This window comes from Megalobrama amblycephala, linkage group LG3 (genome assembly GCF_018812025.1).
Source record: "Megalobrama amblycephala isolate DHTTF-2021 linkage group LG3, ASM1881202v1, whole genome shotgun sequence".
In the NCBI taxonomy this organism is placed as follows: Eukaryota; Metazoa; Chordata; class Actinopteri; order Cypriniformes; family Xenocyprididae; genus Megalobrama; species Megalobrama amblycephala.
The window spans coordinates 59,751,715-59,778,629 of NC_063046.1; the positions used below are offsets into that span (position 1 = coordinate 59,751,715).

The following is a 26,915-nucleotide window of genomic DNA, read 5'->3' on the forward strand; positions in this document are numbered from 1 at the left end:
GAGACCCTTATTCCTCGCCTGGTATCGTTTAAAGTCCTTTGAAGCTGCACTGAAACTGTAATTTTGCCCTTTAACCGTTTGGAGTCCATTGAAGTCCACTATAAGGAGAATAATCCTGTAATGTTTTCATCAAAAACCTTAATTTCTTTTCGACTGAAGAAAGAAAGACATGGACATCTTGGATGACATGGAGGTGAGGAAATTATCAGGAAATTTTAATTTGAAAGTGAACTAATACTTTAAATTATATTATTGGTGTAACAATAACAAGAGTATATTAGAAATTAAGCTGTATTATTATTATTATTCTCACTATCATTTTCAACATGGCCTGTAGTAAATTCCATCGTTTGGTTCAGAAATAATTACAACGATTATCTATGTTTACAAACATTTAATTTGTAAATGCCTCGTAGTTATGGCATGCCACACCTTTGCGATTATGGGGTGAAAAAAACCAACACATTATGGCATATTTACAACTTGTTAACTAGAAACAGACGTTTGAAGGGACACACAGGAGGTGCTAGATGGTGGTGGGAAAACCTGTTTTTGCTCCAATACAAAAAAAGAAATAAATTATTTGATTCAAAATCAAGAATATTGCTTCACAAGCAATGACAACATTCAGTCTCTGCATTTAATGCACATGAACATAAGAGTACACAAATCTGTAACAGAACAAACAATACTGACACATAAGCCGTTAATGTTAATAAGGCTTTCAGAGGCATCGAAAGGGAAACAGAAATGTCTGCAATGTTTACATTCAAGCTGTTAGGATCATCATACAACGTATCATTAATATGGATTCACTATTTAGACACTGCATTGTAAGAGGTTTTTGACGTTTTAAAAACACTCTACTACTAGTAGTTAATACTGCGACATATTATATACTCTTGAAGTTGCTTCTGATTGCCTGCAGTGCAATTTTGCATCCAAATCTGAACATCTATCTGTGGTTTAAAACAAAAAAAAGAGGTGCTGATCCAATTAGGCAATTATAAAACGAAACGCTAACTGATTTATGGCAATATTGTTTCTAAAGCAGAAAGCAAACACAGAATTTGTGGCAGAGAAACTGAACAAGTTATCTGTGGCAAAACAATAATCCACTAAAACAGAAACAGTGTATCCTCACAAGAGGAAACAATCACATATGCACAGTATGATGAAACACAAACATATACTAAATCCTAGCACTGTACTCATGTCGAAGCGATACAAAACATCCATGTACAGATAACTTTACAAATTCTACAGCATTGTTTATCTAACGCAACACCATCCGTTTGCAATCTGCAAACAAAAATACTTTGTCGTTGTTCTCTGTTGCCTGGCAGTTAATAAGTAACTGTAAATCTTTGTGCTACTGTAAATTTAACTGCTTGCAACCTATTGTTAGAGATGAATCGAAATGCACTAGAGAAAAAAGAATGGCTATTTTTTTTTTTTTTTTTTTTTTTGTGTGTGTAGTCATTTGCCTACAAAGTTAACATGACAGATTACAACAAACTCTATAAATTATTTAGGCTAATCATGCATACATATACCCTGTTACATCATGGGTTAGGTGATGGGAGTTATACATTACGAATACATACAATCACTACTGTATATTGTCCGGATGGCCATACAGTGTTCCATAACTAACACGAAATGGAGAGCACTGGAAGAAAGGCAGTTAATTTGAGAGTTACAAGGCCAAATAATTAGAAAGAAAACCAATGCAATGAAACATCTAGTTGTGGTCAATCGTATGAAGACCAAAAAGCAGATCCAGGGTGGCGTACCAATTTAAGAGCACTGCATTCTCTTCTTGGTTTACTTTTAATTTTAGATACTAAGCAGAACTCAAACTAAACCTTTAGCTTCAGCATTTCTTTGTTGGAAACACCAGTCTCAAGTATAATGAGTTGCACATGAATTTACAAGCTTATTTTTGAATAGAGACCATTTATGAAGAACTGAGGCAAGTGGAGAAGATGCAATGTTGACAATATCTACCCAGAGGTACGTCAAGACTTTTACAAGCTGACACTTCACGCAGTTCCAATAGGAAACTTTTGGGGATATGTAAAACGTACACTTTCACTAAATATATGTTAGAAAAATCGCAGTGTTACTATTGCGCGCAGAGGGTATTTTCGCTTGGCAAGGAGCAACAGCAGACGGTGACTACTCTATGCACGAGGACGCTGGATAACCCCCTCCTTCTGCAGTGTGTTGAACTGTATGTTCTTGAAGAGCCCCAAGCTCTCCAAAACACTCCCCACACCAGACGCACTTGAACTGGGCTTCACGGGAGTGCACGATGCCATGTTTGGCCAAGTGTTCGCGCTGTTTGAATCCCTTGTCGCAGGTGGGACACTTGAAGGGTTTCTCTCCTGTATGGACTCTCCGGTGTCTCTGCAACTCGGACGAATATTTAAAGCGCCTCTCGCAGTCCGCGCACTTCATCGGCTTCTCTCGAGCCGGGTCGCAGCGGTGCTGCACGAAATCCGACGAGGACTGGAAGCGGCGGCCGCAGAGCGAGCACTTGAGCGGCTTTTCGGTGCAATGCGAGTTCTGGTGCCGCTGTAGCGTCGACGACTTTTTGTAGCCCTTCCCGCACACGTCGCACTTGTAGGGCTTCTCTACGGCGTTCGATCCGGAGTTCGATTCCGTGCACTTGTGCCTTAGCAGCTCCCCGGATTGTCTGAAGCCCTTTTGGCAAGCGGCACATTTGAACAGGCTCTCGATGCCGTGGACGTGCTGGTGGTACAGCAGGTGGGAAGGTTGCAGGAAACCCTTGTCGCACTGATTGCACTTGAAAGGCCGATCGGCCGGGTTTTTGTGCGTACGGCGGTGGCGAACGAGCGCGTACTGCTGTTTGAAGCTCATCTGACACTCCTCGCACTGGAAAGGCCGCTCTTCCGAGTGGGTCCGCTCGTGCTGCCTGAGGTCCGAGGGCCGTTTGAAGCTCTTCCCGCAGGCTGCGCAGCGAAACGGACGCTCTCCTGCTGGCTGGCACTGGTGGTGCAGCAGTTCGGATGACTCCTTGAAATGCAGCTCGCACAGATTGCACTTGAAAAGGTGCTCGCCGGAGTGAGCGTACATGTGCCGTACGAGGTGCTGCCGGTGCTTGAAGGTCTTCTCGCAGACGGCGCATTTATAAGGGCGATCGGCGCTGTGAGTGCGCTGGTGGTGTGCCAGGTGGGAAGCCTGGCTAAAGCTCTTCTCGCACGTGTCGCACTTGTAGGGTTTCTCACCCGTGTGCACTCTTTCGTGACGCGAGAGTTCCGAAAGGTGACGGAACGCCTTATTGCACACGGAGCACTTATACGGACGGTCGGAGCTCTGAAAAGCCGTAGTGGAAGAGGAACCCATGGCTGCTCCATCACTGGATGTCTCGGCAGTAGAAGGCTGCTGAGGGTTAGAAGACGTGGAATCTGGGCGGTATGTTTTTTCACAAATAGAGCACTTCATTGGATTGTTTCCAGTGCTGTGCTCGTTGTGATGTTGCGCCAAAGACGTGAGAAGCGAGAAGCCCATTTTGCACACGCCACACACAAACGGCTTCTGCTCGACCTGGACACACTGATGCTCTAGAAGATCCGTGGCTTGGTTGAAGATCTTCATGCACTGTGTGCATTGGAACGAACGGTCCTGGTTAACCATGCACTGGTGCTCGTGGGGATTGGCCAAGTGCGAAATATCGTGGCCACATGCGCCACATTTGTGGCCACCTTCGCTCCCCACCTGCAGCTGAGGCTGCTGAGCCGGCAGCGGGTGCTGCTGTGCATGTTGGCCATGCTGAGCCTGTTGCAAAGCAGGGTCTGCCTGTAGGACAATGCCATACGCGGCAGTTCCCAAAGCATTCTCAGCACCTTGAAGAAGGGGGTGCCCAACGGGAGGAGGGGCCACTGCATGTTGCTGTTGCCATGCTTCTGTCATTCTTCCACTGTACATGTATGAATTCTGCTTTCAGGAATCAGCACTTTGGGACCTGATTGCGCAAAAATGTTCCAACGAGTGATGGTCAGTTCATTGGAAAAGTCATGAATGATGCTAAAATAGTCTTGTGGAGGGATTCAAGACTTGTTCATCGTGTGAAAGTTTGACAAGGTGATTGTTTTATGGTAAATACCAATCCAGGGGGAACGTCTGTAATTTTCTCCAGCAAACTACACAGAATTGTCTCCAAATGCATACCTGCAAATGAGAAAAAAAACAGTGTGTCATTACACAAAAGCAGCTCATTCAAGCAAGAATTACTCAGGGCTCCCATATCTTTGAATTTCCATGCATTGTTCAATTACTGGATGAGAATTTTATAAATCGTAACATCAGTGGTTATCAACCAGTGGGCCTCAGCAAACTTCCAAGGGGCCCTTTTCAACTGTGTGGTATGACTTGGCTTCCTTTACTTTTGCCCTGTCCAAATACCCCCACTTGCGATCTTGGCCACTTGAGAGCTTGTGCACGCGACAGGAAGTAAGTGCACAAGACTGTCCCATGTCTTAAAAATGCCCAAGTGCAGTGCCCTTAATGCACACTAAACCCACACTCTCTTGAATACCACTTCGGAGCAGTATTCAAGGCTAAGCATATCCCATCATGCATTGTGTTCGGGACCTCAAGAGCTCCAAAATCAAAATCTTTAAGTTAAATTAATTATATTTTACATATAATTTGGTAGTAAAACAAAGTGTTGCACATTTTTATTGGTGCAAATATGGGCAGGGTATGTGTATTTTGTACATTTGCAACTGCATTTATCACTTAATTAGAACTGTTATACTTCTGTTAGTTACATAGCGACTACTGAATAGACATTTAAAATGCAAATTATTGAAAATAAAAAAGCTCTGTAAACTTGCATTTTTTGCAAGATAATTGTGTCCCATCAGGTAATCAAAAGTTCTACACCCACTTGCAGTCTTCACGCTCACTTGAACACTTGGGCCAAATACAGGAAATATGTCATGTAAGTAGACAAGTGGTCAAGTGCAAAGACCGCAAGTGTGGGTATTTGGACTGGGCAATTGGCTCGGTTTGCTTTTCCACTGCAGTTTAGTACTGCTTCAAAGTGGGTGGGATTATAGACTGACGTTATACTTGCACCACCACCTTGTCTACTGACCATGATACAGCCATTTCTTTTTTCAAAGTTCGTTTAAAGCAAGTCATTTAAAAAAGTTGTGCGAACAAATGATACAAATGATGGCTGTTGCTGACCATTTAAATCTAGTGGGTTTGGTGGCTCATGGTGTAAAATCCAATAACACTGGTAGTGACGATTCTCTCTGACCAATCAGTGACCTGCAGTGTTTACACATCACATTTTAGTATTGGTACGGCTCGCTTGGAACCTCAACCGAGGTGGTACTAAAAAGAAGTACCAAGTACTAGGTACTGCACACAGTGGAAAAACCTCCAAAAGTGAGCCGTACAGAGCCGTACCATGCAGTGGAAAACGCCAAAGGTGAATTTGAAATAAAATCTTTTCAAAAATGAATTAAAACTGACTTCACTGAAGATGAAAAAGGGGAGGCTCAAAAAATAATCTACCCATAATATGAAGCTTTACCTGCCGATTTTAAATTGTAATTTTGGCCACCATAAAATGGGTCATACCATTACCTAAGCAGCTGAATTAAAGGTGCAATATGTAATATTTTCTGTCCGCTAGAGGTCGCTAGAGGCCTATTCAAAACAAAGGCATAGCTTGACAACGGCAAGTTTGAGTGCGGAAACTTAGGACATGTGGTCTTCACCTCAACGGACAGTGCAAAAGAATAGGGATAGGACTCTGGAAGAAATCATGCTCAAGAATGCGAATATTAACGTTACTGTAGTATGAAGCAGAGCAGGAGCGAGTGTTGTGGAGCTGAACGAGGAGCTGGAGCGATTGAGCAACACACGCCTCACGAGCAGCGGGACTTTTATTATGCCAGTCGCCGGTGCCATTTCCGCTTTTTCGGTCATGAGTATGAGGTAACGCAGCTCTGTTTATCATATTAGATACATTTGAGTGTGTTGAAAATTGTTATAACGTTATTCTGTGCGTTTGCTCGGCAGCTGTTGTGAGACACTGTTACACACTGCAGTAAGATAGATCGATTTTACAATATCATATTAAATGCTGGATGGCTTCTGTTGATAAATGGCATGCAATTAATTTTTAAAACGTATTGTATGATGGAGAAAATGCTGTATTACTGTTACTAAAAATAAAGCTGCATCTGATTATGCTATGTTAGCTACTTGACAAAATAGTGTTTTTCTCTGAGACATGGTAAAGCATGGTAGAAACAGAAAATGGTTGCCAAAGAAAATTGATTTAAACAATAAGACTAAAAGTGTTGAGCTATATAACAACAATTAGTTTTCTGTCTATAAATATATCAAAACAGTTGTTCTCTTGTCTATTAAAACATGTAATATATTAAAGCGTCTTTGGTGTTTCCATGGTTTCTACAAAATCAAACCGGAAACCGAGGGTAACGCGGGTATGACGCCATTGACAGGCGACTCCTCACATGTCCCGGAGCCTTGGATAAAACTGCAATTTTCTCACGATTTACAAATAGTTGGAAACATTTGGGATATTATAAGTACTCAAGTGAACAAAATATATAACACTGGCCTAGTGGTTTTTGGATATTTTACTGCAAAATTCTTACATATTGCACCTTTAAAGGGATAGTTCACCTAAAAATGGAAACTCTGTCATTTACTCACCCTCAAGTTGTTCCAAACCTGGATGAATTTTTTTTAAGAAATATATATATATATATATATATATATATATATATATATATATATATATATATATATATATATATATTACACACACACATATATATATATATATATATATATATACACACACACTCAAGTTGTATACTATGGAAGTCAATGGGTTCCCCATCAACTTTTTGGTTACTCATATTCTTCAAAATATCTTCTTTTGTGTTCAGCAGAAAAAAGAAACTCATACAGGTTTGGAACAACTTGAGGGTGAGTAAATGACAGAATTTCCATTTTGGGGTGAACCATTCCTTTAAATACGCTCAGAGACGTGCATTTATTGCATGGACGAAGAACATAATGCGTTAAAAATGCATACAGTTCAGCTGAATGATAACATTTGTCCTCTTTAATGCAACTGAACCGAAATTACCAAGCAAAGTGTTTGCTGAAAATATCCACAACTTAACATTGAAATAGCAGCATGCAGTTTGCTGTCAATTGCAATATATATATATATATATATATATATATATATATATATATATATATATATATATATATATATATATATATATAAACACATATACATATATATGTGTGTGTGCTTTCTCCCACCTCTCCCCCTTTTTTATCATTCTAGCTGATAAAATTATGAGCCAAGCACAACTAGAAAGAGACATTTTCCATTACTTTTTACGTTTGTAGTCATTTCTATGACATTTCCAGGTTTTTTCGTGACTCTGGGAACCCTGAATACCGTTAATAATGATTCTGGAGTAAACTCAGGAGGAAAGGCGCCCTTACTAGTATTTACTACACCAATCACATGCACATCACTGATATGACTCAATCTGTAATTGACTTCAAACAGAAAACCAGCATTCCCGTTACAACATGCTCACACACACACAAAACAAGAACAACTGATGTGTGGTTTGGAAAAGCATTATTAATACAACACAAATAATCATGCCATGCAATGTGAATCTGAAGTTAAAATACACGAATAGTAGAGCCGACTGCATGCTAGCCTGGAAATAAAATGGGAGAAATCCGGAATTTCCTTTGATCGTCTTAATCTTTTGCCCGGTGCAGAATATAAGCCATGCTTTGCATATCAGAGATCCATATGCAAAGCCATATCGTAAGGCATGCCATTAAACACTATCCTCGCTTTTTATTCGCAGTTTGTGTTCAAGAAAACTTCAGCTAGCTTTTGACCGATGCACACTTGCAGCCAGAGCTAGCCAGCGCTGCTAATGCCCTCCTCTATCAATCTGCCCTTCTGCAATCGCTACATTTCATGTGACTCACAAACAACACATGCAATAAAGACATAATCTGCAACAATTCATAACGCGTCTGCAGATCTGCATGCAAATGATACGCAAAGCCCCATGCAAGTGTGTTTACCAGTGCGCTAAACTGTAGCTATAGCGTTAAAAGAGGCAGCAGCCGCCACCTCACTGGCTTTAACCTACTTTGCGTCGCGTTTTCCCTTCGATACCTTGTTATCCCGAAGATCCACGCTTGTAATAAATGTATGCAGGACGTTTTAAGGCAGGGAGGAAAAAAAATCGGGCGCTTCCCTGCCAGTGGGATGCAGAAGGCCCAAATAAACGTGACGCATCGGACCTCTACGACCAGCCCCTCGAACAAGGCGGACACCCCGATGATATGGGCGGAATCAAGGCGATGGAAAATCACTGATTTTCTTATATATGTGAGCGAAACTGTCAAACAGCTCGTTCTGTCCGACCATGCAAAGTAATAATGTTAAAAATGATCAAATAATGAAGTAAGTGTGCGTCCTCACAATGGCGTTGCAACGTGCAGACATGGACTGGTTTAGAGTCACCAGCATGTGCAATTTAGATATTGTGTATTCTGAAAACACATGAAATATTTTTGTTCGACTCCCATTATACTTGTATCTATATTAGCGTTACATGTGTGTTACTCCTAAAGGAATTGGATTCTTATATGCCCTTGAGGAGCTATCTATCTATCTATCTATCTATCTATCTATCTATGCTGGATGTTTTTTAAATGTTACTACATAGACTAATACTTTTTCAGATGGTTCAGAGAACATTCAAAAGTTCCCATAACATTTACAAAAGGATAAATTAGAGAAAACATTCCATTAATGTTTTCTTTAACGTTCACATAACCAAGAAAAAACGTTTTTAAAACATTAAAAAAGTAGACGTTTTGAGAACATTCAGAAATAACATTTTCATAACTTAATGAGAATGTTAGCAAAACATTCTTAAATCGTATTTTTGTTAGCTGTGTGAATTTCATGCATGAATTATGATAACCTCAGTCATTTTTTCCACTATATGTTTTTATTGTTCTTAGGGCATGAAAAGCAAGATTTGAAATGTAATTATTTACATATTTTTCACAGAGATTTCCAGATGTCCAGCATGCGTTTATGGTTTAAACTGAAGAGATAGTGTATTAAACATAATACAGTAATAACACAGCAATATTGCGTGTATTTAACAAAACCAATCAATACAATTATATAAAATCATGTGAAAACTATAAAATATATGCAAAAAAAATATTTGCGTATGTTTGATGGAATCACATCCTCATGTTCTGATTTCAGAGATCTCTATAACCTGCCAAGGTAATCGGAGTATGTCAGTTTACCTTTACAAGTAATGTGCATTACATAATCAGATTACCTTTAGAAGTTACAAGTAAAGTAATGCATTACAAATAACATGCATTATGTAATCAGATTACTTTTTGTTGTTACAGGTAAAGTAACGCATTACAAGTCACATGCATAACACAATCAGATTACTTTTTGATGTTACAGGCAAAGTAATGCATTACAAGTAACATGCATTATGTCATCAGATTACTTTTTGATGTTACGAGTAAGGTAATGCATTAAAACAATGTGCATTATGTAATCAGATTACCTTTTGATGTTACAGGTAAAGTAACACATCACAAGTAAAGTGCATTATGTAATCAGATTACTTTTTGATATTAGGAGTAATGCATAACAAGTAATGTGCAATACATAATCAGATTACATTTTGATCTAACAAGTAAAGTAATGCATTACAAGTTATGTGCATTATGTTATCAGATTACTTTTTGATGTTACGAGTAAAGTAATGCATTAAAACAATGTGCATTATGTAATCAGATTACCTTTTGATGTTACAGGTAAAGTAACACATCACAAGTAAAGTGCATTATGTAATCAGATTACTTTTTGATGTTACGAGTAAAGTAATGCATTAAAAGTAATGTGCATTACATAATCAGATTACTTTTTGATGTTAGGAGTAATGCATAACAAGTAATGTGCAATACATAATCAGATTACATTTTGATCTAACAAGTAAAGTAATGCATTACAAGTAATGTGCATTATGTTATCAGATTACTTTTTGATGTTACGAGTAAAGTAATGCATTAAAACAATGTGCATTACGTAATCAGATTACCTTTTGATGTTACAGGCAAAGTAACACATCACAAGTAATCTGCATTATGTAATGAGATTACCTTTTGATGTTATGAGTAAAGGCATTAAAAGTAATGTGCATTACTTAATCAGATTACTTTTTGATCTAACAAATAAAGTAATGCATTAAAACAATGTGCATTATGTAATCAGATTACCTTTTGTTGTTACAGGTAAAGTAACACATCACAAGTAATGTGCATTATGTAATCAGATTACTTTTTGATGTTACGAGTAAAGTAATGCATTAAAACAATGTGCATTATGTAATCAGATTACCTTTTGATGTTACAGGTAAAGTAACACATCACAAGTAAAGTGCATTATGTAATCAGATTACTTTTTGATGTTAGGAGTAAAGTAATGCATTAAAAGTAATGTGCATTACATAATCAGATTACTTTTTGATGTTAGGAGTAAAGTAATGCATAACAAGTAATGTGCAATGCATAATCAGATTACATTTTGATCTAACAAGTAAAGTAATGCATTACAAGTAATGTGCATTATGTTATCAGATTACTTTTTGATGTTACGAGTAAAGTAATGCATTAAAACAATGTGCATTATGTAATCAGATTACCTTTTGATGTTACAGGTAAAGTAACACATCACAAGTAAAGTGCATTATGTAATCAGATTACTTTTTGATGTTACGAGTAAAGTAATGCATTAAAAGTAATGTGCATTACATAATCAGATTACTTTTTGATGTTAGGAGTAATGCATAACAAGTAATGTGCAATACATAATCAGATTACATTTTGATCTAACAAGTAAAGTAATGCATTACAAGTAATGTGCATTATGTTATCAGATTACTTTTTGATGTTACGAGTAAAGTAATGCATTAAAACAATGTGCATTACGTAATCAGATTACCTTTTGATGTTACAGGCAAAGTAACACATCACAAGTAATCTGCATTATGTAATGAGATTACCTTTTGATGTTATGAGTAAAGGCATTAAAAGTAATGTGCATTACTTAATCAGATTACTTTTTGATCTAACAAATAAAGTAATGCATTAAAACAATGTGCATTATGTAATCAGATTACCTTTTGTTGTTACAGGTAAAGTAACACATCACAAGTAATGTGCATTATGTAATCAGATTACTTTTTGATGTTACGAGTAAAGTAATGCATTAAAACAATGTGCATTATGTAATCAGATTACCTTTTGATGTTACAGGTAAAGTAACACATCACAAGTAAAGTGCATTATGTAATCAGATTACTTTTTGATGTTAGGAGTAAAGTAATGCATTAAAAGTAATGTGCATTACATAATCAGATTACTTTTTGATGTTAGGAGTAAAGTAATGCATAACAAGTAATGTGCAATGCATAATCAGATTACATTTTGATCTAACAAGTAAAGTTATGCATTACAAGTAATGTGCATTATGTTATCAGATTACTTTTTGATGTTACGAGTAAAGTAATGCATTAAAACAATGTGCATTATGTAATCAGATTACCTTTTGATGTTACAGGTAAAGTAATACATCACAAGTAATGTGCATTATGTAATGAGATTACGTTTTGATGTTACGAGTAAAGGCATTAAAAGTAATGTGCATTACGTAATCAGATTACTTTTTGATGTTAATGCAAATTACTTTCTAATAACACAAATACACGAACAACAGTCACAGTAATAGTATAAACTGTATCTGAAATATAGCTATTGATGCATGATGTCCACTAAAGTGGACAAATGATTAATCAGAATTTTCCACCAATCTAAAATCAATACTTGGAAAATGTAACTGTGATATGACATATTAGATATTGCTTGATGCTACAATGCTTTTTTTTTTACCTGCAAGAGTCTCCTAGGATAGAAGTAATGGATGAAAATTCCGGAGCAACTTGGCATTTCTGACTGGCCATCAGCCATCTTGATTTTGAGGGGGAAAAAATCAACATACAACGGTTTGCCACTTGGTGGCAATGTATAGGATGATGCACTAGCATCTACTGTAGAGGCTGATGTGTAACTATGCCATCAAAAGCCATGCATATGCAAGAAAATGCTTTTTGAATAGCTCTCCACTGTAGTGAACTCTATGCATGAAAGGGTTAAATACAGTCAGTCCTCTTGGTGACCGTATTGATTATTCCCCTGGAACATTTCCAGTCAGAGCTTCATCTGCTTGAAGTTGGAGGGATTTAAATCTCCAGAACTGTTGGTCAAGATTGTGTCAAATGCACATGAAATAAACAAACATGAGACTGGCTCTTTTAAAGACGCCCTGTGGTGAAAATTGTTTTTTAAGTGCTTTAATTCAAACCATGTGCAAATTCAACAGTATTTTCTCCTTAAAATTGCAGTGAACCAAAGACCGTCTAAAAATGCTGTTTAAAACCGCCCTTTCCTACTGTTACATTTTTCTAAAAATGATTTTTAGAAGGCATCTGTCCGACTCTGAGAGGGCGAACGGTAACAAGGTTTGTGTGACATCAGCAACACATTATCAGCTGTTTAATCATAAAAAGGCTAATCATATTAATTAAGTTATGCGTCTGATGTTGTAGAGAGCGATACATAAAATGCATTACCATTCTGATACATCAACTTGTAGACGATCCTGTCTCACTCTTCCACTTCTTCGGTTTCTGGTTCAAACAAATATGGCTGCATTAAACCAATATTTCCATTTACCATCGTGAAGCATTTACTCCAGTTGACCAAGTGGATCTCTGGAGGTGGGGGCTAATTTGCATATTCATGAGTCAGCGTATACTAAATGAAGAAGGGTGTACAGTTACACTCAAGCTATTTTAAGTCATGAAGAAATTATTTTCACAGGGAAAAAAACATTTATGTCATTTTGGCTATCAAAGATGAGTTTTAATGATTGTGGAAGCTTCCATGTTGACCATATAGGCTACTCACGAGTGGCTCGTCTCCTCATATAATTTTTTTTTTTTTTTCGGTGGGGTTGGTATAAAAACTGAAAACCTGCTGATTGTGTTTTTTTACATGAGCATTTTATGTGAAAACCACGAGCCAAAACATAACCTCAAACATTTTATTAATTTTCCACATAACTTGGAAACAATCTCATAAATCATTGCGTAAGAAAGGGCATGCTTAGGCATGCAATGATCTCACAACATGATATCACTGGATGAGTAGTATAAAATATACAATAGCAGTTTATCATTCATTAATTTAGATAATGTCAGTCAGGTCCCACTGAGAAACATAAGCTGGTATTTTTTACACTGCTTTCAGTCCCAATTGTTATGTAAGTTGCTGGACAGAGAGACAGGCAGAAAATCACACAGAGTAACAGCGGAAGAGAACAGGCTAACAAACATGCTGTAAAAATCTCCACAGGCTTAGGCTCAGTTCTTAAGCCAACTTGATTTGTTCAAAGGTTGGGTGGGATAAGAGACAAACCGTTTCACGTGACCTCTGTATGAGCGGTCACCTGTACATAACCTGCTCGCTGGGAAGGTTTCTCAATTAAAAAAGGCACTCAGCATATCAATGATATCTTGCAAACTTGTTAAAATATGTTCAGTAGTATAGAATAATATATATTGAAAACAGTCTCAAACTTTATCATCGAGTATGAGCCGGAATACTCAACCACTGCTGCACCTCTGTTGTACTTTCATGTCACATAGCAGATGTGATGTGGTGTACGAGAAAACACAGAAGTTGCTTTAGCGGTGACTCTGGCATAGCAGTGTGTCAATGGTGTATTCGGTGAATCAAAACGAACTACACGACTGGATTGTGCTGAAATTCAGTGATTATTAGAAGTGTGGAAAGAATTCTGCAGGCTTTTCTGGTTAAAACGGTATGAGAATGATGAAGCCCTTGAAGATAGCTGTTACCACAGACCTATAGTTGTGTCAAATCTGGGTATGTAGATGAGTTGGAAGAGTTGGAATCAGTTGTTTTCTATGGATGATGCAATGAGTGTCTGCAGCGATCATATAGGGCTGTACCCTGGAATACAGTGGGAGGATGTGTGGTCTCAGACTGGTTGGTTTTATATATATATATATATATATTAGTGTGAACTGCACCTTACGTCAACTATATCATAGTACATAAAACCACAAGACCATCTTTAATCTTCAGAGTCCTGATGTGCATTCGAAAAGAAAAGAAGTGAAATTTGTAACTGTTAAAGATGTGGTAAAACATATCAGACGAGCCGTATATTTAAAAACCTAAATGTGCGTAATACTTCAGATCTACAGAATATTGTAAATGGACCTTTATTGTGAATGGAGGAAAAAAGTAAGCAAAGTTAACTAATGGATTTATATAATAAATTGAACCATAAAAGAAGTTTACAATTTACATGGACTTGCCCAACTTACACAGACATTTACTACTGTAATTTTTGGGTTCCTTATATTAAGAAGTGGTGCTAAGTGTGCATATCTTACTCTTGATGATGATCAATGCTGTTATTGACATTCTAGAGGCCGTATGATTAAATAAAGAAATGAATGAACAAAATGGCTACACCGATGTTGAGTAGTATCACCAAGACCACCAGGATAGAGCTGGAGCCCTGTAGAAAGAGAGCAAAATATTGCCATTAGAAATGGCTTTCAATCGGATCACAAGCTTAAATGTATTTCAACCAATAAAAGGTATCGTATTAATATTTATTCCTTGTACCACTAAATATATACTGCAAATAGTACCCAACATTGACACCAAGAGCACCCTTTTTTCAGTATTTTTCCAATTCATTTTCTCCATAGGAATTAAAATAAAAAATACAGAGTTCTAAGCTTTGAATGAAATCACCCAGCTCTGAAAAGGGGAGTAAAGCCCAAAGTATACTTCACTTTTTATGTGTACGCGATGATGCGAATTTCGTCATCAGAAGAGTACGCGGGTACTGTATGTGCACCGCTAGATTTTTTACGCACAGGTGGCACATGCGCATTTAATTTTTTTTTTTTACAGTAGTTAGTTTATCCACAAGGTGGCAACCGTGCCCTGAAGGCATCGATTCACAAGGTAATCAAAGAAAAACTGCATAAACAGAACAGAGCGGAACGCATGCAAGCAACAGCGACGATGGAGGCCTACATAGACGAGAGATTGTGTGAAGAGGTTAGAAAGTGCCTTCATTTGGACAACTCTAGCATGAAAGAATACAAAGATGTTTACATGGGTTGTAACTCGTGGCTAGAGATTGCTCTAAACTATGCATGCCTTGAAAGTCTGTGTACGTGTATGAGTTAAATGACTATGACTGTGCGCGTACACTAGCGTACACACTAAAAAACGAAGTATACCCAGGGCGTGAACAGTCACTTGTGAGTGACTACGTTTCTAATATGGACTCTGATTGGTGGAGCTCTCTCTTCATTATGGGTAGTGTAGTCCTGCACCAGGAACTGATGTTCACCCAAAAATGAAAATGATCCCATGATTTACTTACCCTCAAGCCATCCTAGGTGTATATGACTATCTTCTTTCAGACGAACACAATCAGAGATATATTTATAAATATCCTACCTCTTCCAAGCTTTATAATGGTAGTGAATAGGGGTCGAGATTTTGAAGCCCAAAAAAATGCATCCATCCATCATAAAAGTAATCCATACAGCTCCATGCGCTATTGTCATCTGCCGGAAGCTAGTTATTATAGTTAATAAAGCTTTAAATATGGATATTTTTCTTACAAAAACCCATCGCTTCACTTCAGAAGGCCTTTATTAACCCCCTGGAGCTGTATGGATTACTTTTATGATGGATAGATGCATTTTTTGGGGCTTCAAAATCTCAACCCCCATTCACTATCATTATAAAGCTTGGAAGAGCCAGGATATTTATAAAAATATCTCCAACTGTGTTCATCTGAAAGAAGATACAACTAGAATGGCTTGAGGGTGAGTAAATAATTGCATAATTTTCATTTTTGGCAGAACTAACCCTTTAAGTCACATTTCCTTGTGGCTTCCTTGTGAAGTCCTTGATTATCTGGATCAGGTGTTTATTTAGAGTTGGAGCAAAACTCTGCGGGGTAGATTAGTTTGAGACCGCTGACATACAGAACATTGTCACCTTGTCACACTGTTTACTTACTGAGTTTGCCTTTATCAGGTTCAGATGCTCTACTTCTTGGTCCAGTGGTTCTGGAGAAGACGTTAAAGGGGGTGAAAGAGTAATGTCCCTGTGCAAAGGCCATTCCTCCACGTCAACCCCAACATTCAAGGTGTCGAGCATCTGCACAGAGTCCATGGAACCTTCCCTAGCTGCAAGACCCCATTCTTTGCCTTCGTGGTTTCGCTGACGTAGTCTCTGCAAATTGTGCCCTTGGAGACCCGAGCCTTTCATGCCAGAGCCAAAGTTCTGTTGGGAAACGGAGTCTAGGGGCTGGAACCTCATTTCAACCCGATAATCATTTTCCCCTTCTTTCTCCTGCAGATGTGAATGGGAAGGGATCCACTGGGGATTGTTTTCAACAGTCCATTCCAGAGTGGAGTTGTTGGCTCCACGGTCTGACAGCTGGTATGCATTTAAGCTAGACTCACCAATCGTATGATTGGTAAAGGACTTTCTTGGCTTGTGGTTGAAGTGGACATGCTCATGTTGTTTGTGATAGGAGGAAACATGCTCTTGGGGGTTATAATGGTAAGAAACGTGTGGTTTTTCATGTGCAGAAATAAAGTCCTTTGGTTTGTGATTGGAGGAAGCATGCTGATTGGTCTTGTGATTGGATAAATTATGACCCGTGGACTTGTGATTGGAATATATGTGCACCTGTGGTTTGAACTTGGAAGAGTCGCAATCAACAGAGTTGTGATTGGATGGTTTATGCTCACGTTCTCGTTCCCTGGAAATTGTATGTTCCTTGGATTTTTGATGTTTCCAGGGCTTTTGATCCCACACCTTCTCAGGAGCCATATGCTCAATGGGCTTGTGATTAGAGGAGCCGTTCTCCCATGGGTGGTGAGTTGAGGAGTTCTCATGGCCATTAATGTGGCCAATCTCCTCTTCCAGCAGGGATGGCGTTGTGGAGCGACTGCTCTCCCCTTTGCTTCCTCTTCTGTGAGGATACATCTCCGCAGTCCAGTTGTTGGCCCCAGCTCTCATGTTGTCCATGCCTCTACCTTCCACCAGTACCTGAATCTCTGCCCCTCCTTGTTCGTCCACAGCACTCTGTCGCATGAAACAAGCGTTCCTAGTGCGATGAGTAGGTGGGCTGCAGGGGGGTGAGGGGGGGATGCTCAGAACTGGGCTCAGGTCAGGCGTCTGGGCTGGAGGTGTTGTGTCTGGTGTGCAGAGCTCAGGGCTGTCTGTGCCAGTGGAGACCACCTCCAGGTCTTTCTCTTTCCTATCCTGATGCTTTGGTCTCTGGCACTCCAGTCCTAGTAAACGGAAATATCGAGACATAGTCATATTAGTTAATGCATTCTAAAATACTATCATAATCAAGGGTGTTTTGACGAATACGAACAAATAGTCAAATTATAAGCAATAGCACAAATAAATAAAATAGAACAATGATACAAATGAAATAAGCCGTGCTTTCCAGGTAGGTCTAACAGTAGTTTTCAGGTACAGAAATTGAATAAAGTAAGCTAATCAAATGTTAAATAACACTGCATAGTCTTCACTGTATAAATGGAACATAGATTAATCCTTATTAAAGTTACAAAAGTTATTCAGTCAAGAGCAGTGAGTGTTTTTTTAACTATATTAGACTGCTGTCACTTTAAAGCTAATGCACGGATCCAATATACTGATGCATGTGTGTTTTCTTTCTCAACTGTTTACGTTCGTTTAATACATAACCGACTATGTTTACTAGGATACTCGCCGAGAGGGGCATTTTTGACATAATTTCTGTGCATTTGTCCATTCAAGTGCAGGAAGACATGAAAGAGAGCTCAATTTAGTATTCCCACGTCTGAGACGTGGCTTTGTGGGTGCACGCTTCAGATGTTGAAACTTCCCACACATTCTGCGAATTGAATGAAGTGAGTTCCCTTTCACGTCTTCTTGCACTATTCAAATTGGCAAGGTTTAAACTTTCGTGATGATGCAGAACTGGCCCGTCAACTGTCCCAAGCATCATTCATGTTTGTTCACGTTCACATTCTCACAACATTGTGTTGTTAGAAATCATAAAAATTGACTGGCAATTGACAATGTTTCATATACTCGCCAATGCTGATTTCTTTCTTTCTTTCTTCAGTCGAAAAGAAATTAAGGTTTTTAAGGAAAACATTCCAGGATTTTTCTCCATATAGTGAACTTCACTGGGGTTCAACGGGTTCAAGGTCCACGCACGCATTACGTAATCACGTTGGAAAGGTCATGCTTGACGTAGGCGGAAGTACCGACCCAGTGTCTACAAAGCGAACGTGCAAAGACTAAGTCAAACGCCCTTTACAAAAAAAAGGTAAAACAACGATGTCGGATAATTTTGAAGTTGGAGGAGAAAATGAGATGGAGTTTTTCGCCCTAATGCAGTACTTCCGCCTACATCTTGAGTGACCTTTCCAACATGATTACGTAATGCGTGGCACATCGCAGAGTAGTGCAAGATGAGCATTTGTGGTTAAAAAGTATTAGTATAAATTTTTTTTTGAAAATTATTGATCATTTCACTAGATAAGACCCTTATTCCTCATCTGGGATCATGTAGAGCTCTTTGAAGCTGCACTGAAACTGACATTTGGACCTTCAACCTCTTGAACCCAGTGAAGTCCACTATATGGAGAAAAATCCTGGAATGTTTTCCTCAAAAACCTTCATTTCTTTTGCACTGAAGACATAAACATCTTGGAGGACATGGGGGTGAGTAAATTATCAGGAAATTGGAATTCTGAAGTGAACTAATCCTTTAATTTTAGGCCCTCAGTATATAAATAAATGTAATATAGTAAGAGTTACATTCTTATAGGCCTATGCATTACAGATATAGTGCTCAATGATTCTGTGGCAGTACTGTATGTTACAGAATTATTTCTTCTTTTATTTTTATTTATTTATTTTTTGACTGACCATTCCCATAGTGATGGAAAGAGGGGGAAAGTTCTTTGGCTATAGCCCTGGCCAGACGACACTCCTCCAGGGCTCTCTGTGCGACTCCCTCTCCAGCATCTGCCTTTCCTCTGGCATGGCTCATCCTGCAAAGAGAGGAAGAAAGTTTGGTTCAATAGCATTTCATTTCATTTTGATGCTCCAAAGCAACATTTTTTACCCATAAGCAAGCTGGGTTTCATTCAGTGGTGTCTTGCTCAAATGATCAACTCTCAAATGTTGAATAGAATTTCGCTTTCATGTTAGAGAATCTTTATATCTTACCTGGACAATGCAATTTCTGCCTTCTGCTTGGCTATGTCTGCAGCTTTCTCAGCAGCCTCCACAGCACGATCCACCTTTTCACGGATTTTGCTGGTACGGAGTGGTATTAGGTTTTTCCGCTTGCCACTCACCAGAACATTCTGCTTGTATTTTCCCTCTTCCTTGGTTCCATCTGGAAAGGTGGTGCAGCCATAGCCGTGCCGCTTGTTCCCAAACCACTCACCTTCATAGTGAAGCCCATCCGAGCGGTGACTAACACCCCACCCTGATCGCATGTCATTCCTCCATTCGCCAGCATATGTTTCGGTGACAGTGGCGTCCACGCTGCCCCCTGCCTCCGCTTCACCTAAGCTGACGTTGGAGTTGATGTCTGAGGCGGCTGAGCTGACTGTGCTCATACCTGCCTCGCTGCAGAAGGAACTCTGCTTGCTTAACTGGCTGGCCAGAGAGCTCTTGGACTCAGACCTCCGCAACTTTAAACCACTCAGTATGGACTGTCGGAAGCGGCCTTTCCTCTTCCTGTGCCTGTCCGCTTCACTGTGAGCACAAAGTACAAAGCCGCTACGCCCCACCGGACTGCCAGATACCCCACTGACACCAGAGCCATCTTCTGGAGTGGGGGCCCCTTCGCTGTGATCGGATCGTAGGGAGTTTATGGAGGTGCACATAGGGGAGAAGATGATGGCTGCCATGCCATAAGGCACACTCTGTCGCACTCCATAGCCGTGACGCATACCACTCAACCACTGGCCCTGGTATGTGCCTGCGAAAGGAACAGGGATAGAGCAAAGATCATATTATTCGTATCACTTGTACAATGGGGGTTTCATCCTAAAACACTAAATGACAAAAAAAGTTTTTCTAAACACTTATGCAAAATCTTCCTTATTCATGAGGTCATTGTGTGCAATGGCAAAAAGCTAAAATGATGCAATCATGTTTAACCCTCTATTGCCTCGTTTCCTTTGCAGGGACTTTTCCCAGGAACTAGGGACTTTAGGGTGGCACTCGGTGTGTTTCGACCGCAGGGACCAGGGTCTAAATGAAGTTCCGGGATAAAATCTTCCCCTCAGAAAGTCCCTGCTCATGAGGTAGTACTTTTTCAAAGTTCAGGAACTTTTGGGGGTGGGACTTGGGCGCTGAACATGCTGATTGGTTGAGTTCATGCAGCATTTTGATTGGTTGACTCCACGCAGCATTTTATTTAAACCACCATTTTTAAAAGTCTGTTGGGGTGCATGCAGTAAGAGTTGTTTATTATTCGAATCAACAATGGAGTTCAAAAAATACGACCGATGGACCGATGATGAGGTTCGGGCTTTATTAAGCTTATATGTGGAGGACAAAATCCAGCGGGAATTGGAAAGTTGCGCGCAGTCCTACATCAATATGCCAGACCGGAATGGAAACGCAGACAGCAGCAGATCCGGGGGGAAAAATGTCCTGGAACAAACTGTTCCAGGTAAATTCAATGGAAAAGCGGCTTATGCGACTAATTATGGGTAGTTTTTGTGTTACCCAAATCCTGGATAGACGTAACAACCCAGGGGTTGAGTTATTTATCGTGGGCTTTTAGCGCCCTCTTCAGGAGAGAGCATTGCAGCTCTGTCAAATTGGTGCATGTCCTCGGTAAAATACAGATTTGTGTATGATTTATTGTATCTATGAATTCGTTATTGAGCTTTATATAATTTAATTGTATGCAAAGCTACATAAAGGGGTGTGATGTGAGTCACCTAAACGAGTGTCGCGACTGTCTTTTCGTGTGATGGACATGCCTGGTGCCTTGCATAAAATTTTATGATTTTATTAAAAAAGATACAGAATATAAATACTTAGGATGTTAAAATATGTTCTCAGAATTGTACACTGATTATTTATGGACAGGTTATGGAGTCAGTCACAGCATTTTTCAGCTACGATTGAAACACAGGCGGCGGTCTGAAGTTATCAGTTCCCCCGCCGAACGCGAGTCATCTCCGGCACGAGATCCAGCGCCGTTACGGTGGAAACAGGACAACAGAGACTGGTTGATTACACTCGAGTTACTTATAAATGTTTAATTTTTACTTATAATATTTGTTAAATGAGCTTAAATGCTGGCAATATGTGGTTGTGTGGAGTATTTAAAAAAGTTTAGAGGTTTTAATCTGTAAACATTAATTTATGTATAAAGTAAAAAAAAAAAAAAAAAAAAGAGTAAAAATTAATCAACCCATTATGCTGGGTTAAATCAACAACCCAATTTGCTGGGTAAAATTAACCAAACATGTGTTCTGTCCTATATTTACCCAGCCATTGGGCTGAAAAGAGTGAATGATTGTAGCACAAGTGAAAATCAACAAGACTCTTCTTTTTCAGTCCACACTTTCCACATGTAACTCGATTTTGACTGGTTTAGTCATCAATTTTGGAGCATTTGTTTGTCAGTGTCATGAGGCCAACAGGCAGTGGCATGTTTCCTGACCTCTGGCTGTAGTATGGATCACATCTTCCAATCTGGCAAATATTGTACCAAAATACCTGACTTCCACAACAATATATGACTTATATTCTTCATCTCTGCCATCATCCTCACTGCTTCTATCCTCCTTGATCTTCAACTTCTTCCTTTCTTATGACAACCGTATTTTCTAATGCACTGCCGTCACTATCGTCAATACTATCTGGAAAACCTCTCTGTCTTCTATAAAACTTAATAACATCAACCTAAAACAAAGGCTATTACACTGCAGACAATAGTGCAGATACACAGAAAATATGTATCCCCTAAAAGGACTTTGTCATTTATGCAGATTTTTTGGTCTTTGAGTTATTGATTTTACAAAATGTGCATTAAAAATGTCCACATTTGGATGTACAATGACATTTTTTAAAATTGAATTTAAATGTATTTCCTAGTCTCACAATGGTGCCTTGACAGCATGTCACCTAACATGTCTCTGGTTACCAAAAATGTCAAGCACATGGCACATAGATTTTAATTTTATTGGCTGAAGCAGATGTCATATGATAATACTAAAATGTAAATTTTAAGTTTTTTGGTTAAATATTATTATTGTATTTTAAATGCAATTTTCTCTGTGTTATTAATAAATGAAAGGACGACACACCATAGAGGGTTACAATGTTGCAAATTTACATTCTTGATATATACATTGCACAGCTATCTAAAATCAGAGGAAAATATGTGTGTTAAATGGCAAAAGTTATTACTATTAGCAGGAAATAGGTAGTCTTTTCGAACAAATGTGAAGTTGTATGTTGTTACAAAGACGGTTTAAAGGTAAAGGACTCTGCGCAGCGACAGTAACTGTCCAGGGTGCTGAAATGAATGAATGCACGAATGCTGAAAAACTCGTTCTCTGCTTTGGCAAAATATTACAGTCCTGGTTAGTTAACGAGCGAGTGGTTAAGGACAGCATCGATCTCATTCAGCTTTGGATTCAAGTCTGACCCGATCTTTCAAATAAAGAGGACGCCTGTCGTGTGATCCGAACATAAAGGTTTATTCATGTTTCCGTTCGCGTGTGATTCATGCCCAGATCACAGCACCACTATGTTCCGCATTAATCTCGGTGGCACGTCAGGAAGCGGATTACACAAGAATGTGAAACAGCCAATCAGCGAGCACAGCGAAGAGTCTCTAGTGACACCATGACCTGCTGTCGGTCGGTTTCCATGGTAATTTACTGTACAGAGGCGTCTGTGCTGTAAATTATAGTTCATATGGTGAAATGTTATCCTGCAGAGCATGTTACTGTGCTAATAATTAAATCTGCTGTAGAATATTACTGAAGCAGAGCAGTTGTAGAATCACTCAGTGTTACACAATTAGAAAGAGAGCTTTCTGTTTTCTATTTCTGTAATTTAATAGACTAATACTGAACTGCTGTTGTCTCCTCTGACTTTGTAAGTGTTTCTTGTCAACTCACAGATCACGTAATATGTGTTGTTGCTCATGCACTTGCAAAGATCAATGGTTTTCCATTGGTTTTGCTTCAGACATCGGCCTAATTTGGGTTAAAAACAACACCAGTTGGGTTTAAAATGGACAAACCCAATGATTGGGCTGTTTTAACCCAGTGGTTGGGTTAAATGTTTGCCCAACCTGCCAGGCAGTTTTATTTAACCCAATAATAATAATCTAGAGTACAATAAATAAAATTACCTAGTAGGTTGGGCAAATATTTAACCCAACCAATGGGTTAAAACAACCCAAGTTGGGTTGAAAATGGACAAATCCAATGATTGGGTTGTTTTAACCCATTGGTTGGGTTAAATGTTTGACAAACCTGCTAGGCAGTTTTATTTAACTGAACTATTGTTTAAAAATTGCTTGCTTAAAATGAATCCAAAGTATGTTAAAGTATATTAATAAATGTTCACCTTTTGATTAATATTGTTGCCTCTAGTAATTTTGTGTCTGATTTTTAATTTCCATCTTAATTTGGGTTTATTTTAAGACAGCCATATAATAATTTTTGAAAAATAGTTAAATAAAACTGCCCGGCAGGTTTGTCAAACATTTAACCCAACCAATGGGTTAAAACAATCCAATCATTGGATTTATCCATTTTCATCCCAACTTGGGTTGTTTTAACCCATTGGTTGGGTTAAATGTTTGACAAACCTGCCGGGCAGTTTTATTTAACCCAACTATTGTTCAAACATTACCATATGGCTGGCTTAAAATGAACCCAAAATAGGTTGGAAATTACTAGGGGCAACAATAATAGTCAAAAGGTGAACATTTATTAATATACTTTAACATACTTTGGGTTCATTTTAAGCAAGCAATACAGTAATTCTTAAACAATAGTTGAGTTAAATAAAATTACCCAGCAGGTTGGGCAAACATTTAACCCAACCAATTGGTTAAAACAACCCAATTGCTGGATTTGTCCATTTTCAACCCAACTTGGGTTGTTTTTGTGTGCCAAAATACTGTAGGAATGATTGGAAGTACAACTTATGGGAATCATAGTGTATTCGCCTATTTACCTTGCTACCCTTATTTGCACAAATATATATCTAGTTAGTGAATTAACCCACTGCTATAGAGGATATCATTCGATTCTCACCTCCATCCGAGTAGGTCTCCGAGCCATATCCATCCTGTAAGCCATTGCTCCAGGTGCCTTCATAACGGGAGCCACTGCTAGTGCTTTCCAACTTCCCATACCTTCCCTTGAACCCTTGTGTCCATTCCCCCTTGTACTCCCACCTCCCTTTGCTCTCCACACCGATGCCATGCCTCTTGCCCTGCGCCCAGGTTCCTCTATAACTGTTCCCACTGGGCCAAGTGTAAACTCCAAGAACTTCAAATCCATGGCTCCAGGCCCCCGCGTATTCCCCCTGGCCCTGGGGCCCCGTGCAGACCCCTCGGCCATGAGCCTTGCCCTGTTCCCACCCTCCACAGTACGACCCCCCATCATCAAAGTCAAACCTGCCTCCAGTGGACATGCATGAAACAGGTTTTGGCAAATCTTCAGAATGTCAAGTGGGAAAAAATGCAAAAAAAGGAAGACTGTGATAAACTAGGCAGGAAGTGTTGCAGCAATATTCCTTCAAGTAGATTTCGTTTGTATAGAAAAAAAAAAAAAGCAGTCCAGGCCGTTTAAAGGGGTGAAAAATAATTTACCAGGCTACCATCCTGGTGTTATAGCTCCTGCCGGTTTGTGCACGGCCTTTGGTCATGGATGTCTTTATTGTGCATGCTACTTCCAACGGGCATGCAGATGGTGAGCTTCTCCCTTCCTCTCTGCACGGTCCCAACAGGCTGAGGCACACAGCCGCGTTCCGCCTTCCCTGCGTGGAGATCAGCAGGCAAACAAGGCCTAGTTTTTTTCCACAGCCGAAGAGATCCACACAGCAGCAGCATTGATACACTCAATCAGACATTACACGGCCCCCAAACGTACCACAAAAATACAGGTGTACAGGAGGGCATCTGAAGCCTCGAAGCGTGGATGGCGTCACGGCCTCCCTCTAGATCACGTTTTCGACAGCATTTCCTCGCTTAAAAACGTGTTAAATAAGATCAATCTGGCACAGCATTCCTAACGCTGCTCCCTCTCGCTCTCTTTTCCCTTCTGCGCTCCTGCTGTGGTGTAGAGGTGAAGCTTCTCTCCTGGAAGACTGGTTAAAATGGTCAAAATCAGTTTATTCCTGCTCTTTGGTCCTCTCCTCCTTCATGTTTATGTGCATATTTGAAGGTGTGTATCCATGATGGTCTGAAGCCATATGATGCTGAGTGTCTGTAGAATATGCTCATTACAGGACTGTTCCACCCCAACCCATTCCCCTCCCCCACTCATGCTCTCCTTGTTGTTCTTAAAGGGATAGAGGCAAAGAAAGTCATATGCATACAATGGCTTCCCTAATTATCCATTTCCATATAACCCCTTCCCTCATGACACTCTCTAATGATATCTGCATAACAGCATAATGCAATTTGTTTTTCAGTCCTACACCAAATATTAGATTGGACATGTAAGTATATTATAGAATCTCATGGCATTTAAAATGCAATAACCAGTGTATAATTTGCATAAACAGATCTGTTATAACATGCATGAGTTAAAGTAAACCCCAAAAGAGAGAGAGATGCGTATTTTTTAATTTTGTTTTGTTTTTTATCTGATTTATATCTGAACTGCTAATAACTGTGACATAACTTACACCTCATTTACTAGTATTAATGCATTCTAGGGTGTAAAAGAAAAATTAATATATACAAATTAAGTGATGTAGACAGATAACTTTTTTGTTTTGAAGATACGTTCACCTTCATCAGACAAAAAAGATGAGATGTATTCTTGGATCAGTTTCAAATTTATGCTCATGGGAACCGATGTTGAAAGGACCTCCTTCTTTAGAGGTTATACAATATGCATATGCAGAAACAGCACTAAAAATAAGTTTATTAAACAGCCTCTAAAATGGCATTTTGGGTCCTGCCTGAACGCTGTTGTTCACTGGCACTGTCGGAGAGTGTACCGTTTGCGTGAGAAAAAATATCGGATTATTTGACATTGAGCTTTCAATCAATGTATTCCTGCCCCACTTGACCTCTGTATGGTTGGGAGAGCTCCCACATGGATGAGACTTTGCAATAAACACCCAACAATTGAAACTGTGATATACATGACTGACAGTAAAATGTCTGACATGCAGACAGATGGACGCAGAGGGCTTGGCAGTAACCTTTGTCATTAGAAACTGAAAATATCATTATGTAGCTTGGTAATTTATGTTGTTAGTAGTTTGATAAGTGGCAGTCTACTGCTTTGGAAGCATCACTGTGAACAACACAAAGAATTGGATCCAATTACACCATTGTCTCGCCATTGGCAAGA

The 26,915-nt window shown here is 39.2% G+C and overlaps 2 protein-coding genes across 3 annotated transcripts; both read right to left on the minus strand.

Annotated features, from left to right (window-relative positions):
• Positions 1-618: 618 nt before the first annotated feature.
• On the minus strand, positions 619-8,585 carry LOC125265815 (zinc finger protein 319). Of its 2 annotated transcripts, none has more exons than XM_048186314.1 (2): positions 8,249-8,585; positions 619-4,197 (listed from the first exon to the last, which is right to left on the minus strand). In XM_048186314.1, the coding sequence occupies exon 2, from the start codon at positions 3,952-3,954 to the stop codon at positions 2,182-2,184; it is 1,773 nt and encodes a 590-aa protein (XP_048042271.1). In that variant the 5' UTR covers positions 3,955-4,197; positions 8,249-8,585; the 3' UTR covers positions 619-2,181. The 2 variants fall into 2 exon arrangements, with proteins under 2 accessions (XP_048042271.1, XP_048042270.1); XM_048186313.1 differs by having other exon boundaries at positions 8,223-8,585.
• A 4,683-nt stretch (positions 8,586-13,268) lies between these two features.
• On the minus strand, positions 13,269-26,069 carry jph3a (junctophilin 3a). Its single transcript, XM_048186319.1, has 5 exons — positions 24,639-26,069; positions 19,555-20,317; positions 19,252-19,376; positions 16,324-17,609; positions 13,269-14,791 (listed from the first exon to the last, which is right to left on the minus strand). Exons 1-5 carry the CDS (start codon positions 25,018-25,020, stop codon positions 14,711-14,713), a joined length of 2,637 nt encoding a protein of 878 aa, XP_048042276.1. The 5' UTR covers positions 25,021-26,069; the 3' UTR covers positions 13,269-14,710.
• Between the last annotated feature and the right edge of the window lie 846 nt (positions 26,070-26,915).

Bases quoted from the DNA above. Each gene is read 5' to 3' on its own strand.
- LOC125265815 (XM_048186314.1), bottom strand. From the start codon at position 3,954: ATGTACAGTGGAAGAATGACAGAAGCATGGCAACAGCAACATGCAGTG.
- jph3a (XM_048186319.1), bottom strand. From the start codon at position 25,020: ATGTCCACTGGAGGCAGGTTTGACTTTGATGATGGGGGGTCGTACTGT. The intron at 20,318-24,638 runs GTGAGAATCGAA...TTCCTTTCGCAG, and splicing joins GGAGACCTACTCGGATGGAG to GCACATACCAGGGCCAGTGG. The intron at 19,377-19,554 runs GTAAGATATAAA...CTCTCTTTGCAG, and splicing joins GCAGAAATTGCATTGTCCAG to GATGAGCCATGCCAGAGGAA.